This window comes from Carassius gibelio, chromosome A14, assembly GCF_023724105.1.
Source record: "Carassius gibelio isolate Cgi1373 ecotype wild population from Czech Republic chromosome A14, carGib1.2-hapl.c, whole genome shotgun sequence".
Taxonomy (NCBI): domain Eukaryota; kingdom Metazoa; phylum Chordata; class Actinopteri; order Cypriniformes; family Cyprinidae; genus Carassius; species Carassius gibelio.
The window spans coordinates 5198618-5216121 of NC_068384.1; the positions used below are offsets into that span (position 1 = coordinate 5198618).

Genomic DNA, 17504 nt, shown 5'->3' on the forward strand with positions numbered 1-17504 from the left:
CAAGTCCGAGTACAAATTCACCCGAGTGCGTGACAAGTCCGAGTTCATTCAAAATTGGACTCGAGTCCGGACTCGAGTCCGAGTCCAAGTTCGAGTACCCCAACTCTAGTAATAATGCATTAATAATAAAGTAATTTTAAAAGTTACCTCTAATTTTGCCATCAGGTTCTTGTAATATATTCCTCTTAAGTAGATATACTCACTGAAGCTTTAACCCTCTATTGTTTCACAAAGTGGGCGTGTTCTTTTCAAATGTACCAGTAACTATACTTCTGTTTTGGCGACAAATAAACAGACCATTAGCAGAATTGGACTACTTACTATAGAGACTATACTAATCAATTTCAGCAAGTGGATTTTTGATCGATTGACTGATTGATTTTTATAAATATCACACAGGAGTATGTGTCAAACAATGCACTTAGAAATTATTGTTTATAGTCAGATCATATACGTATAAAATTGGGAAAAGACATGAAGAATCAGCCTGATGAAAATGTCTGTGGGCTCTTTTTATTATTATTTTTTTCTACTTAATTTAAATGTTTACTTCAGTATTCAGTATTATATTCGATACCTATTCTTAATGCCTAACAGTAGATGTTTCCGTTATGTTTTGCTAAACCTCAGTAATGATGAATGTGAAAGCGGATCACTTTTTAACTCAATTACTTGTTTTACATTGTGAAGAACCTTTAAATAGTGGCTAGTGGGATTCAATTTCCAGCTTTGAATATCCAAACATTGACTTAGTTCTTCAAATGATGTAAAGCTTGTCAAACACATTAAAAAGGCGGGTTGGGTAAAGCGCTCCAAGGCTGAATTTAAAGGCAATCTGTCTTCTCAGACTTTTAAGCTGAAGGCTATACTACAGTATGTCAACTTGTAAAGCACCATGTGAAATGCACGTTAAAGGGGGGGGGTTAAATGCTCATTTTCACTCAATATCCTGTTAATCTTGGGTACCTATGGAGTAGTACTGCATCCTTCATGACTCCAAAAAGTATTTAGTTTTATTAAATTCATAAGAGAAATATAGTCTGTACCGATTTTTCCCGGAAAAACACGAGCGGCTGGAGGCGTGACGTGTGGGCGGAGCTAAAGAATCACGAGCGCCAGTAAGCTTTTGCGTTGAGAGCGTCTGTAACATTACCGTGAGGAAAAAAACATCCAAAACAAACCACGGCTAACAGTCAGATTCAGCGTATATTTATGATTAGGGGTGTGACGGTTCGTATATAACCGTGAGACCAGCGGTTATAGTTGAACACCATCATTAGAACTCTATAACCGCCAAAACCGTGTCATTAAAATATTTTTTACAAACATTTTTTAGATAGGATCATAAGATGCGCAATATATCGGGAGACATGGTTTTTACCACTTAATGAAGTTTTGTAAATCGTCAGACATGATATTTACCACTTCATAAAATTTTGCTTTGTAGAAAACCTTTCTTAAAAACGAATTTCGTTTTGTACAAATTTTGTCTTAATTTTAATAAATGTTTCATCAACCAATTGCATGTATTTTAATAAATAAAAAGCAAATAGCAGACAATGATAACCGACATGGAAGCACCAGCGCGCCGCGTTCACTTGCACTGCACTGTGAACTAGAGCGCATCTCATCGCAAATGAAACTCAGCGTAGGCCTATGCCTCATACATTAGCATTAAATATCTTTGCTGCATCCTTTCTAGAACAAACAATGGCATTTTTTTTGCGACCTGCATCAGCAAAGCATTGCATGGCCATAGACCGCAAAACAATCAGCGGATGGCGGGCGGGTGCGGCTTTGAAATTTGCTCAAAAAATTTGCTCTGCTATACGGGAGCGCGCGCTCTTCCGGCAGAAGTGCCTCAGGACCCATATAAGGAAATTCCGCTCCATCTAACGTCACACAGAGCCATACTCGAAAAAACCTTTCCGAAACTTGTGACAAACCGGAAGGAGTATTTTGGGAACAAAAATACTCCTTCAAACGTACAACTTAATTTTTGAAACTTTGTCCATGTTTAGCATGGGAATCCAACTCTTTAACAGTGTAAAAAACTCAGTATGCATGAAATAGCATTTCACCCCCCCCCCCCCCCCCCCCTTTAAGATCAAATAATTTTTTGAAGTTGTTGTTAGAGATAGGCTCAAATCCAAACTCAGGTGCAGTATGTGCTGCAGTTTCCCACAGTGATAACCCAGCTACAAAACGATTCAAAAGTGATTAAATTAACTCTGTGTGCTGCAGTAAACTTATGTCACTTGGCTGGCAGCTATAGACCATGACCCATAGGTTAAGCACTGCCACCTCTGCTCTGGTTTCTGTGATTATCCTCTGAATACTTTGGGCCATTGGCTAATGTGAATAACTGTAAGTGACCTGCTTTGTATCTGAATATGCAGCTGTACTGTGCTTATGAGGTTGGTGCAATTCTAGAGAACAGATTGCACCAAAATGCCAGTGGCACTATAAAAAGTGGTGTGTTACTGTGGTTTGATATGATTTATGATCGAATTATGATAGATAAGAGTGATAATGATCTTTCTGTTTGCCGAGCTGTTTCGGTGCCTTGTTAAACACAGTGGCCTGTTATTGAGGCATTTCCACACTTATTGGAAATAACTCCAGAATAATGGAATATCTCTGGGAATTGAAAAGGAACTAGACTAACCCAGCCTGAGGTCTTTTTAGAACAGTTAAGCATTGCAGGTAACCGTTTATTCAGCAAAGTAATGGCCTGGAACTTTAATTGTCATGGGTAGTTCATCTTCGCCAACAAAAGCAGCTAACAATGAAGTCTCACTAGAATGCCTACTTTTCGCCTAAACTGGTGGTGATTAAGAGCAAAGCAAGAGCAGAGCAAAATAACTGCTCAAGGGCCTTCACATGTTGATCTATCAACTAATTATGATATTTAATATTTACTTCTGACTTTGTTTAATCTTCAGTGTCCTTACCAAAAATGTTACAAACGTTTGTTGACTTTTTGTTGTTGAGCACGAAATGAAGAATTTATTGGAGAATATACTGTATTATTGTTATATTTGTCATGCACTTACAATGAATGGAGAATTTTGAGCTTCAAAAAGGATGCAAAGGCACTGTAAAAAATAATCATGGAACAAAGTAATACATATGATTCATAGACTATTTTTAAGCCATGCAATAACTTCTTTAGAAGTATTTGAAGTATAGTGATGTTCATGACCTAAATTCATGATCTAAATTATTCTCAGTTTAAAATCACTGGTGGGGAAAATTTAGTGATTATATGCATGATATATTTATACATATGTTATAATATTGTGTATATTAAAATATAATTATTATATATTACAATATTATTTACAATATATTATATATGTTCATATCTGAAGTATAGCTCATGAGTTGTATATGGACCACTTTTAAAATGGTTTGCAATACTTTCATGGTGATTTTGCATCCTTTTTAAAACTTGAATCCCCAGTTCCTATTAATTTCAGTAGCAGGAAAATTATGTTCTTCAAACATTTTCTTTCATGTTGCACAGAAGAAAGAACAACATACAAGTTTGGAGTGACATGAAGGTAGTAAATGATGACATTTTTGGATGAACTGTTCCTTTAGGAATTATACATTTTAAAACACTTTTTCAAACTATTTATATTTCGTTTGCACTGAAAATGTGAGACATACCGTATTTGCACTTAGCCTGTCACTGTTGCTAAAACTGGTATCAGAAAGCAGATGAATTTAGAAGGGCGTTTAATTAATAATCATGACAGCCTGGGGAGCATTTCTACTGTAACTGCAGCCTATCATTCACTACCGTTAGTAATGTTGATAGAAGTGTTTGTGGTGTTAAACTTGGCCTTATGTTTGTTTTCTCTTCACTTTACCTGCTGAGAGGATATTAAAAGACGATCAGTATTTCAGTTCGCATGAAGACAGATTTTGTCAAGACAAGGTTGATGTATTTCTTCTGTGCACTCCTCGCTGAAGTGTGATTAGTTCTGTTTTCCCATTCTTCCCTGGTTCAGATGTTGCAAATGATTAGAAATTCTTTGCAAAACAAAGTCCGCTGTGATTTAAACATGAGGTTTCCTGCAGGTAATTTTGACGTGCTTGTCATTCACACCTCTGTTAAAGGTTCCCTTCCGAGCTTGTCTGGGAAATTGGCATTCGTATTTGGAGGTTCAGCCCTCTTGTGTTTGTAATAGTGACTCAGTGTATGTAGTCACTGAATTACAAAATGTCTCCCTTGGAAGTTGAAGCCCATTAAAATGATAGATTGCACTGTGTCGTAGTTTATGCTTAGGGACAGTTTACACCCACAAAGCAGTCTAATTGCATTCATTCCTGTGAAAAATCCACAAACGTTGAATCTGGGCTCTCGGGCGAGTTGGCAGCAGTCTACCTGACATCAGAAGACGGCCTCTGAGGGAGAAGAACCAGAATGTAAATTCTGACAATGAAAAGACAGGGTCTATATCATCTGAAGTCAGCGGACAGGCCTACCATGCATAATTTCAAAGACGGCACAAAGCCGGTAAAAGCAAGCGATGGATGGGTTCATTTCTTCTTCTCTAAAGCTTGTTGATCTGCACATTCCTCCCTGTCACATCTTGTTCAAATGAATGACAATCAGTGCATCATTTCAGCCTCTGAGACAAAGTCTCTACCTCCCATTTCAAGCTTGAAATGTCTGACGAACATCACGTTGTTCTGCGTGCTGCGTGTCATTTTCTGGCACCGTAAAAAATTCCTTTGAGAATGTATGAATAGCAATTAAGACATTTTCAAATGAGGAGTCTTTGGCACAGCAGTTCTCTCTCTGCCTCTCTTGCCATATCACTTCTGACATTTTTGACAGCAATTACTATCTCTCTTTTTTTTTTTTTTTTCTGTTTGCCTTGAGCTTCCAGCATATAAATAACCCCCAAATTATTTTTTGTTGTAGGGACAAAATGTAATATTCAAATTGGGGGAAGAAAATATCTTTTGACATTTTCATCTCCTCGGCAGAATGATTAGCTAGTATTAGTGTTTCCTTCAAGTTCCATACCAGTTACTAAAAGAAAAAAGCATGCTGTTTTATCTATTTATTTAGGCTATTATTATATATATATATATATATATATATATATTCATTTTTTTTGTCATCAGTTCTGGATTTTGACTGAACTACACAAAACTGTCTTTGTATATCCAAAGCTGCATAATGATGATTAGAACAACATTTTTGTGTTCCTTAAAAAAAAGAAACAGCAGACAGGTTTTGTGTGACAAAATGGGTCCTTTTTGGGTGAGCTGTTTGAATCCAAAGCATTTTAGTTGATGTCCTTCAATTCATTTTGATCCATTCAGAGATTTAAAAATAGCTACAGGACGTCTGGATGGCAGTAAATGTCTAGTGTTTTTTTTTTTTTTTTTTTTGGATTATGATTGCCATAAAAGTAACTCTTAAGACTTGGCATGATTTGTCATAGTGAGTAGCAGGATATATATATTTTTATACATAAACAGGTATGTATAATTTCTTCATATTTCATCAGCCTGGCCTCATAATTATGCAGCATTATCATCTCAATTACTTGCCCTTGACCTAGTTGATGCAGGTTGACATTTATTGTTCATAACAGGGATGGAGAACTGGGCTTCTGATTTTATATATATATATATATATATTTATTTATTTATTACTTAAAGTAATGGAGTTAGAAGTGCAACAGCACCATCTGCTGTAAACACACAAATTATGCATATACATCAAAATGTAAAGCCATGTTCTTGAGAGCCAGGTTCAGTCTTTCTCACTGTAAGTCATTGTAAGGTCTGCCTCAATTTTTACTGGATGGAGTCCAGACTGTCGTGTTTCTATTGAATTCTTATTTGAGCTCTGCAATCAGTATGCAAAGTAATTTGATGGTCCGGGTGATATTGACAGGAGCGTAGATTACTTTTATGTAATGTCCAACGAAATCACATGAATGTGGGCTGAGCAGAACAGTTAGTGACAGATCATTTTAAAGTTTAGGAATTTCAGAAAGCAATGTAAATATACTAATGATAAATTCTCCAGTGCTAGCTCTCTTTATTTCTGTACTTTCTTACCTTCATTCAGAGGTCTCTGTATTGATTTCTCAGTTCCCGCTTGGATGAAGCAGACACCGCTTTCCATGAGGCCATGAACTGGAGGTCAGCTCATTTCAGAAGGCTTTTCTGATATTGCCATTCCTAACATCTGGTGGGACTGAAGCAACATCTGCAGTTTTCTTGCCCTTTTGCACTCCCTCTCTACCCGTCTTCTGATGTGCTGCGGCAATTGTGTTCCATTAATAATCAATTTTTATTCCCTTTGAAATGTTCAGTCTTTGTTTTGCTCTTGCTCTGTTGAAGAACAAAGACTATAATTGCAATCTATCCATTTTATCAGATACAATCTTCACATCACTTTCAACTTGTGACATTTCAGACTATCAACAAATAACAGATTAATTTTTTAAAGGTTATACTGCAACAATTCAGGGTCCTTTTTTTTCTTCTTCTAGACTTGAAACTCCTAGGTCTCTGGGTCTATTTGACTGAAGTGCTATTGCCTCCTTTCATTTCATATTGATTCAGTTATGTCCTTCATGTAGAATAATGATTATGCCCATATACTGGATTTATTGACTGTTGTAGTAATCTTGCTGTTATTGTTAGATTTTGACCTCTAATCCATAATGTTCAGCATAAACCAATTATCCACGTTGATTTTATTGCTGATGAATAGTGATAGCGAGTGACTTGATTTATTTTCAAATGGAATTAGTTATTAGTTTTACAGCTGAGGCAATACGCACCCAATGCTGTAGACAACCACTGGAGGCCACTGGAGTATTACAAAAATTAAATGAAAGACTTGAAACAGCATATGTGGGACACGCAGTGCCTATTCAGAGGGTATACACCACAGAAATACTCAGAAAAGAGAATAACTTTTTATTTCTAAGTTTCTTCAGCATGCCATATAAAACAATGAAAAATTAAATGAAAGCACTTCAAATGTGTCACACTAGTAAACTTCAGAATGTTACATTCCAGTTAAGTCAAACAGGAAATGAGGCTCTTCAATAAACGTTTAAATGGCAATCAAAAAACAAACGAATTTCAGTACATCACAAAGCAAGAATTTAGATAACGGCTTTAATGACTGATTTTGACATCATGGTTAAAAGTCCCTGTGAAATCAAAGTCATCTATATGCTAGTGTACTCATAAACGTAGACAAAATAAATGATCTGATATACACTAGAGCTGCACGATTAATATACTGCAACCCCATTCAAACACTCAGAGAGAGCAGTTGTCATGAATAGGTATGAAACAGCTTCACAAAGTCTTTTCAACCAGACAGTATCATTATTTCTGTCTTACAAACATCCTAATGATCACAGAGGAACTGGGATGAATTTTTATATTTGGGATATAAGCATTGATGTCTGATGTCATTTATAAAAGAGTAAAGCATCTTTTCTAAGAAAGTAACTTGACACTTTAAATTGACAAGTGACTGTTAGAAAATGTATTCAGCATTAAATCATTCAATTAAGAGACTCATTCAGCAGTCGTGACCTGGTTAGAGAGTCAAAGTTGTAACCCAAAGGTCTTGGGTTCGAGTCTTGGTTCCTGCAAGGATTTACCCAGAATTGTGCAGCTCCATTATACACATTTTTAATTTTCATAGCTGTGTCAAAACTAAAGCCTGTTGACAATGAAAAAGAGATGAGCCCTTAGATGTATCCCACCCCATCTTCTGGTTCATATAATGTTAACACAAAACTAATTCATCAGGTGATTTCACAGGGTCTTGAAAATATTTAATAATGGCATTCAAATGTATTGAAGTAGCATGCCAGTACATTATGATAAAATTGCACAGGACCAGGAACTATGTACAATACAAATTACAAAACCTTTACATAAAGGTGAAATATCAATATGATATAATAGTATATTTTCTACTGTAAATCTTATTACCATTTCAATAAAGACTTACCAATACGTGCTAATTACTTTGGTGTTTTTAAAAAAAAAAAATTCTGTTTCAGAGACAGCTTCTTAAAGGGATAGTTCACCCAAAAATGAAAATGTAAAATGTATCTGCCTCCTATCTCTCAAATGGACCACTGACACTATCTACAATCTCAATTACGAGTGTCAATGGTCCACTTGAGAGATAGGTGGCGATAATGAATTTATAAGTCTACGATCCACTATAAATCATGACGACGTTGACGATGCCTCACGCGCCTGCTGCTGAGAACGTGCTCAGGAGATTCTAACAGTTCGGACACTGCATGAATCAGAGGTAAAAAACTATATAAATACTGTTCAGTTACCTGCACAGACCCATCGTTTTTGTCTATACACAACAATGTATTGACACGAGGTGCAGGGTTTAAATGGCTTTTGTTTGTTATATTGTTTTGTTTTAGGTTTTATATTGTTTTATTGTATGTTTTAGCCACGATTCTCATTCACATCCATTGTAAGACTGACAGACTGCAACGATTTGTGTTAAACTGAAGAAACAAAGTCACCTACATCTCGTGTGCCCTGGGGGTAAGCAGATAAACATCACATTTTCTTTTTTGGGTGAACTATCCCTTTAATATAGTTTCTTGCTGAACCTAGTCTCAGACCAAAACATTTATTTTGATGAGAACTGCATGAGTATGTGTCCACAAACATTTTGGGTATACCAAAATTAGTTTGTTGTAAGCAGAGCTGGAAGGATTCACAGTGGTCTTTTAAAATCATTTATCTAAGATCAAAATACATTTTCCACAAAATTGCACAGGTAAACAAGTATGCTGCTGTCTTTGAAAATCAGATGTAGTTTTATAGTTAAAGGATATCATGTCAAAAATGTGATGAGGATGTACAATTAAAATGAAAAATCGTAACTCAAAGTCTTTCTGGATGCATTTTAAAAAGAATTCCTTTACTATAAAATGTATCATATAATTAAGTAAAATCTTACAATAATACCCACCCACCCCCACAACCCCTTTAATTTCAGTCTGTATTAGTGCTAAAATATCTGAGCAAAAACAGACTGAACGGCACATAGCTGTCTAAATCTGTTGAGATGAATCCAGTGTTGACGATAGCTTTCATGAACGTTGTGTACTACGTGAAAAGAGCATTCCAAGTGTTTCCATCGCAGTCCTCCTCTTGAGGCCACAGTTCAGATTCTGAGCCTTCAAGGCAGTTTCACAACCACCACACATGCCCCTGCCCTCCCGATGTTTAAAGGGACCTCCTAGAATAACAAGAGACAGAGGTTAATGACCAGTGTCCAACTGGAGCAAATTCCCTCCTCCGCAGTGCGCTCTGTCACACTCAGGTCTACTAACAGCCCATTGCAGGTAAACTTGTGAAAGAGAGAGCAAAAGGGAGCCATGGGAAGTGTAGACAGAAGGCAAACTAGACTTGAATAGAGCGTTTGTAACTCAGGATGGCTAAGGAAAGAGTGGTTAACCTCATTGTGTTCAAAGCCATTGTGACACAGTGGAAAAAAGATGAATGGCAGGAAATGCTTGCACTTCCCGTTCACAGATGTACATCATCCAAGAATTCAAGGAACATTCATAAAGTAGACTGTTTTGACACATTTAATGTTCTAGAACATTTCTAGGTGGTTATATCTAAGTTTTGTTGCCTTGACATAACATCTAAAACCCTAAATTGACTATAAAAATGCAACTTTATATAGCAACGTATTAATTATTCTGTTAACAATTCTGTATTTCAGCTATATTGTAAGTGTTTTTATAAAATTATAAGCTTTGCACTTTTAAATCTTGCAAAAAACTGGCCCCACTAAGTTGCATTATAAGTTCCTCACAGAAACCTCAATTCTGAATATACCATTAAAGCAGTAGTTCTAAACCAGTGGGCATTAGTCCTATAAAACTCGTTTAAATATTTTAAGTATTGATATAATATTTGATCCTATACCACAAAACTAGTCATAATGGTAATTTTTTTCTGGATAAATAAGCTTTCCATTTATGTATGGTTTGTTAGGATAGGACAATATTTCGGCAAGATACAACTGAAGATCTGGAATCTAAAGGTGCAAAAAATCTAAAGACTAAGAAAATCGCCTTTAAAGTTATCCAAATGAAGTTCTTAGCAATGCATATTACTAATCAAAAATTAAGTTTGATATATTTACAGTAGGAAATTTACAAAACATCTTCATGGAACATGATCGTAACTTAATATCCTAATGATTTTCGGCACATAAGAAAAATCCATCATTTTGACTGATACAATGTATATTTGGCTTTTTTAAGACTGGTGATGTGGTCCAGGGTCACATATAGTTATTTGTAGTTGCAGAATGTAGTAAACGTAGCTATGCATTTATGTAATACTTCACGAGCAAGAGATTTTTTTATTATCTGATATACCAGCACGATTATCAGCATGAATGGAAAAGTATATGGATTTGGTGAAATTTAATAAAATAAGTTAATATTAGACAGTATTAATGAAAATGGTTCCAAACAAATCCACAGCAGTGCTGTACATCTCAGAACAACACACAGTGGTGTTTGGTTCCAGAATGAATTCACATTTTGAACAAATAGGTTGAGCAAATGATACAATTACCCATTCATAAAGTCATAAGTAATTCCTTAATGAATCAGTCCTTTTGAACTAATCGTATGATTCAATGATTTAATCATTTAGTTAGAAACTATTGGTGGTTTTAGTTTAATATTTAAAAAGATAATAAATTTTTCCCCTAATTATTTCATATTTTTATATTCAACATTTTATATTTAGAATCAGAATCAGAAAGGAATTTGTTTGCACACACAATGAATTTGTTCTGGGGACAACAACAACAATACACAGATAATAATAAAAGAAAGAAATGTGATAAACATACGCAAGTATATAAAAAACAGATATAGACAAAATTTGTATGTTCAGTTGTGGTATATAGATGGAATATAATTTAGATGGAATGGAATGAGGTGTAGGGTAGTATTAAGTAAACAAACATGGTATTCATTTTTTACTGAACAGTAGGGGAGAACATTTAACTGTTCATGAGGTAGATTGCCTGGGGAAAGGAACTTTTCTTGTGCCTGCTAGTCCTGGTGTTTAGTGCTAAGTAGTGATGGCCAGACGGTAAAAGTTTAAAAAGGAGATAGCTTAGATGTGAGGGGTTTAGAGTGATTTTCTGACCCCTTTTCCTCGCTCTAGATATATACAGTTGTAGAAGGGTGGGCAAGGGGAGCACCAATAATCTTTTCAGCAGTCCGAACCATCCTCTGTAGTTTTCTGATATCTGATTTTGTAGCTGAGCCAAACCTGACAGTTATTAAAGTGCACAGGACAGACTCACTGGCGGCTGAGTAGAACTGTGTGAGCAGCTCCTGTGGCAGGTTGAACTTCCACAGCTGGCGAAGGAAGAACAATCTCTGTGACTGTCCCACTTCAGGTATCTGAGAGATGGTGGTGTCCAGGAACCTGAATGACTCTACAGCCAGAGTGCTGTTCATGATGGTGACTGGGGGGAGTGCAGGGTGGTTTCTCCTGAAGTTTACGATCATCTCAACTGTTTTGAGCGCGTTCAGCTCCAGGTTGTTATTACTGCACCAGACAGACAGCTTCTCAACCTTGTTTCTATATGCAGACTCATCACCGTCCTGGATGAGGCTGGTTACTGTAGTGTCATCTGCAAACTTCAGGAGCGTGACATGAGCCCCTTTCACATTGCACGTCGGACCCAGCATATTGGCAGAACATTGCCGGGTCGCCTTCTGTGTGAAAGCAACCATGTCCCCGGATTTGATTCCGGCATTGAACCCGGATCGGGGACCTAGTAACATTGCCGGGTTCGACCCGGGACGAGCACTGTGTGAACAAAAGCCAGATCTAATGCCGTGACGAAGTGATGCACGAGCAAAGTGATGCACGAGGAATGTGTCGTTACGGGATCTTTACTGATTGTGTGTGAAAGCACGCACATATCCCGGGTAATCACTGGCAGTGTGTAAGTGCAAAATCTAGTGACCCGGGAATAATTGTCGGAACACTTTACCCGTGTATTTGCCGGAATGTTAGTGTGAAAGGGGCTAGAGGGGTCAGTAGAGGTGCAGTCGTTCGTTTAGAGCAAGAAGAGCAGTGGGGAGAGAACACATCCTTGGGGGGTGCCAGTGCTGATGGTGTGGCTGATAGACATGAATTTCCCCAGTCTCACTAGCTGTTGCCTATCTGTCAGAAAGCTGGTGATCCATTGAAAGACAGAGCTAGGAACCGAGAGCTGGGTTAGTTTGGGCTGGAGGAGTGCTGGGATGGTTGTATTGAAAGCCAAACTGAAGTCCACAACAGGATCCTCTCATAAGTCCCTGGATTGTCTAGATCAGTGCTTCCCAAACCCCCCCATTCCCCCCCCCCGCCGCACTTTATGTCTCCCTTATCTAACACACCTGATTCCACTCATCAGCTCGTTAGTAGAGACAGTAAGAACTAAACTGGGTGTGTCTGAGGCCCCATCCACACGGAGACGCATTTCTGTAAATACGCACTCCGGGTCCCAGAGTGGATAAATTAGAAAACGGCGTCTTTGCGTTTTCGTCTGGACGGCTAATCCGTATATTTTCTGAAGCGATGACGTCATCAGCCCACGTCTCCCCCCTAGTCAGACACCTCTACGTCACGTAACAGCAACAAAAACATGAACAAACACTGAACGATTGTCTTTTTATTAACTAACATTAACACTGATTAATAAATCGTTCCATGTTCATTTGTGTACCACGCGCAAGGTTTATGAGCATAGTCTAAGTCTTATCTGTTTTTAGTGTATCTCTGTGGCAGAATTACAGCGCCACATACTGGTCTGGCATGTATACTACATCATTATGCGGTTTCGTGTGGACGCGGATATTTCTTGAGACAAGGAAAAAAAAGATCGGATTGGGGTAAGCTCCGTCTCCATGTGGACGGGGCCTGATTAGAGAGACTAGATACAAAATGTGCAGGGCAGGATGGCCTCCAGGACAGGTTTGGGATCATCATTCACAGACCTGTTTGCTCAATAAGCTTCTTTAAAATGACTTCATGACCACACATGTTAGGGTAACAGGTCTGTTGTCACCAAGTCCTGTGATTTTGGGTTCCGTTGGGATGGAGATGGTGGTGGAGTGTTTGAAGCAGGCAGGGACTTCACACAGCTTCAGTGATCTGTTGAAGAGCTGTGAAAAGATGGAGGCCAGCAAGTCAGCACACCATCTGGGCCTGGTGCTTTCCTTTTCTTCTGTTTCCTGAAGGAGGGGGTTGCTGGAGGTGTTAAAGGTTGTGTAGAGAGATGTTCAGAGGAAGTGTGGAGTGTGAGACCAGGAGTTTCAAATCTGCAGTAAAAGTGACAGTGAAAGTGACGTGACATTCAGCCAAGTATGGTGACCCATACTCAGAATTTGTGCTCTGCATTTAACCCATCCGAAGTGCGCACACACAGAGCAGTAAACACACACACACACACTGTGAACACACACCCAGAGCAGTGGGCAGCCATTTATGCTGCGGTGCCCGTCGAGCAGTTGCGGGTTCAGTGCCTTGCTCAAGGGCACCTAAGTCGTGGTATTGAAGGTCATTCATAAAACTCATTCAGGTCTTCAGCAAGTCGTTAATTCACCTCGCTGCTGGGGTATGGGGTTTTGTGCTTTGTGATATCTTTCCAGGTCTTTTGGGTTGTTTGCTGAAAACTGGTTTCCAAACTGGCCCAGAGTAAATTAAGCTATAATTTACAGTATGTACAGTGGAGTTGCTATATACATTATTTAACAGAGTATGTACAGAATATAAATAGGAGTGCAATGCAGGGTTATATGTACATTATGAACAGCAGCAACGTAAGAACAGTGGTAATAAATACAGTTGGTGTGTAAAACAGTATTGTTAATGTATTCTAAGCAAAATATCAGTAGTGCACATTTATTTTTATATAAATAGTTTACTGTGCTTTGTACAGTAGCAATGTTAGATTATAGAACGTAATTATACTGTAATGTTGAACGGCTATATTCAAAGGTTAAATATTGGGGGGGGCGGGATCCTAGAGACTTCAGTCATAAAGATGTCATTAAACAAATAAAAAAAGAATATACTGTCTTTTTCGACTCTACATTAATTTGAAGACTGAATTAATGCAAAAGTGTATTTAAAAAAAACTTTAATGTTAGGTGGGATTAATCACAATAAAATTTGTGATTAGCTAATTAAATGTTTTAATTGATTGACAGCACTAAAATGAATCAAAACCCCATGAGCATCTCTAACCTCAGTCCATTCATTGTTTGGTGCATCATAGGACTCAACGCTGTTTAAGTAGGTCTGACCGTCATATCCTCCGACCGCATATAACCTGTCTCCCAGCAGACACACCCCCACTGCATCCCGGGGTACACTCAGAGATGACACTGTGGTCCATGTGTCTGTTTTTGGGTCATACCTGTAAATGCAGAACAGAACGTATGAGACACAGTGTGCTAGCACTTTCAATACAAGCCGATGAAACAAAATGAAAGATAATTGCATAGAGAGGTTAAACAGCAGCCAGTCTGTAATCTAGATGATGGAAGCTTTTGAAAGCACAAGGACTATGATTAACATCCCTAACAATCAAATCTATTGTGCTTTCAGCATGCACCGTATAATACCAGCGTAATGAGTTGAAGTTTCTGACCGCCGTTGTTCATTAATTAGGATGTCTTTTTGTTCTTTATGTATTCGTTTCAGTTATTATTCATTTAGCCTTTTCTCCCCAGGTACTTAAAGATAGTTGGTAACCTTATACTGGGAGACTTTTTTGACAGAAATAAAAATACAGTAATATACAGGTATACTGCTTATAACCATAATCTTATTTTGAATTAAATTGTCAAGGTTAATTGTTGATACTCCTTGTTTACTCCACATTTAAATGTCTCTTTAGCAGCAAATCAGCATATTAGATTGATTTCTGAAGATCATGTGACACCGAAGACTGGAGTAATGATGCTGGAAAATGTAAATCGAGGGGTTATGACGTTATTGGCAGGCAACACAATGACACTCTGGACACGGTCCGTGTCAGCAAAATATATACAACTGTTCTAGTGGTTTTTGGATATTTTAATAAAAAAATCTTACATATTGTACCTTTAAATGCAGCCTTGATGAGTTTTAAATTTTAATTACAAACTTTAGGCTGTATTTCAGATCATCACCAGCAGGGAGCGTCTATCACCACTTTACGGAATTACTGTGGCTTCCTACAACATTCCTCAATCACAAGGTAACACTGATTTCACAGTGAAGTGTCCAAATTTGCAGTTAAACATGCAAATTGTAATACTTTGTACCCATAGCTATGTGCCACAACTTGCAGTCTGCTTTGAGTGTTGTTGTCATTATCATTAGGTGTTGGATTTTCTTCACAGCTGCTGTGCCGTGGCTGCTTACCTCTCCACACAATCAGAGAGACGTGAACAGTGGTTTGAAGCTGGTGCATCGTGTCCTCCGACAGCATACAAGAAACTGTTATATGTGGCCACGCCCACTCCTCCCCTCCTCTTTGACATGGGTGCACACATACTCCATTTATTAGTGTGGGGATCAAAACATTCCATCGATCGCAGACAGGAGCTTCCATCACGACCACCGACAGCAAACAACCTGTAAATACCAAAAACATTTACTCTAAAATATTTCATAATAAAATGAGATTTTTGAAAAGTTGGCTGTATACACCAGGGCAATTTTGATGATTAAAGTGGGCATGTGCCTTCGCTGAACTGACCATAAAACATTATTTTCAGCTAAAGTAACAAAAGTTTATAATACAATTTCTGCAGATTATGTTGGTAATTTAAAATATGATGTAGAAACATTTTATTAAACAACATTTATTTGAGATAATTAAAGAAACTGTTTTCCCATTGGAATACATAGGACCTGTACTTGTCTTGTATACCCATTATTAAGACAAGAAAAGCTTGTAAGGACCATTGCCAGGATGGCTGCTGAGAGGACTATATTTGGCCAGCCCTGAATGAGTTTATATTCAATTATAGAGCACTAATCTCCTCCTGCATCTCCACAGGCACTCGTGTCACAAATGAACTTTTTTTGTTAAGAGGCATTATTGAAATTGAAACTGATAAAGTGACATTAGATCCAAATTTACCTTAATGTGCGATACTGATCTTATTGTGAACAATGTATCAGTTCATTTTACTTATTAACTTTGGGATCTTTAATCAAAGTGGTATAATGTGCTCTCTGATAACAAAGTGCACTGAGGTCCTGTATCCACCACTCACATTTCATAAATTCATAAATAAGTCTCACTCAAATGTCACAATAACAACTTGTTTATAAAAACATATATAAAACCATTTAAACACACTCACAATAAGAACAGTGACAAATTTAACAAATTTCATTCAGCTTTTTTTTTACTGATTATTTTTGTATTATTTACATTGCATTTAAACTACTCACTTTCCTTCCTGAAAAGAGAAATATACTGCTAAAATCAATTATTTGTGAAATGCTGCCTATTTTAAAAGTGGGTTTGCAGACTCCTGGAGGTCCAATAGTTATTGCAAATAACATATAAAATGTCTCAAAAATATTTAAAATGTTTTCCTAAAGATTTAGGACAAAATAAATAAAAATATTATAAAATAAAATAAATATTATCTGACTGGCTTTATAGGGCATGAAAACATCCTAGATTAATTGATCGGTCTGTATCATAGGTATCTTAATCACTTTGAGAAGTAGGACAGTGGCCTGCCTCTAGAGGTATCGTGAAGGGTTTGTTTTTGACCTTGATACAGAAATGCCCCATGAGTCATCAGTCAATGTTCAGCTAGATTCAGACCCAGCCTCCGTGTTCGTGGACAGAGCTAACAGCAGCTCGCCTGCCACTCAAGTGACTTCATGTAAAAGACTCCAGAGGGTCTTTGGTCTCAGAGCCTATTAACTCCCATCTGGCTGTACAGGGTTACGCTGTATAATGGATCCAGTACCTAATTCAGACCTCATCATGAGGACGATCCATGGAGGAAAGTCAATCAGCCACAGCACACTGCACAAACTGCTGTTGATAGAGAAGTCTTTTTTTTTTTTTTTTAACTGAATAGAAATTTGAGATCTTTACATACTGCAATACAACAGATGTAATATACTGCAGTTTCTTTGAAAACCTGATTTTCACAATAGGATGTATTGAATTCTAGATTTTTCAGGTATTTTGTAAAGAACAGCAGTTTTCCCTGTATTTTTTGTTCTGGTTGGATTGGGTGGAGGTAAGGACTCATTTGCATATTCATAGTTATGTGCATACTAAATGAGGAAAGGGTTTGGAGCGATTTTTCCACAGTGCACTCTGTCGAATTGCATTGTGCCTCTTTTGTACACTGATTCGGATAACGGCGTCTACTAAATACATAAATATAAATGTT

At 37.5% G+C, this 17504-nt stretch overlaps 1 protein-coding gene and 1 long non-coding RNA gene across 7 annotated transcripts in view; one reads left to right on the forward strand and one right to left on the reverse strand.

Annotated features, from left to right (window-relative positions):
* Positions 1-8061: 8061 nt before the first annotated feature.
* The window catches only part of LOC128027314 (kelch-like protein 4), a 35545-nt gene continuing 26102 nt past the window's right edge, over positions 8062-17504 (reverse strand). For all 5 annotated transcript variants that reach the window (XM_052614836.1, XM_052614838.1, XM_052614840.1 and 2 more), the window contains 3 exons: positions 15496-15708; positions 14332-14503; positions 8062-9289 (listed from right to left, as the gene is read on the reverse strand). In XM_052614836.1, the coding sequence (XP_052470796.1) occupies positions 9230-9289; positions 14332-14503; positions 15496-15708 (445 nt within the window). In that variant the 3' untranslated portion in view covers positions 8062-9229. The remainder of the gene's footprint in view (positions 9290-14331; positions 14504-15495; positions 15709-17504) is intronic.
* Positions 8195-15979, forward strand: LOC128027315 (uncharacterized). Of its 2 annotated transcripts, none has more exons than XR_008186669.1 (4): positions 8195-8332; positions 8489-8586; positions 15241-15328; positions 15474-15979. It is a non-coding gene; the product is annotated as an uncharacterized LOC128027315 (long non-coding RNA). The 2 variants fall into 2 exon arrangements; XR_008186668.1 differs by having other exon boundaries at positions 15253-15328.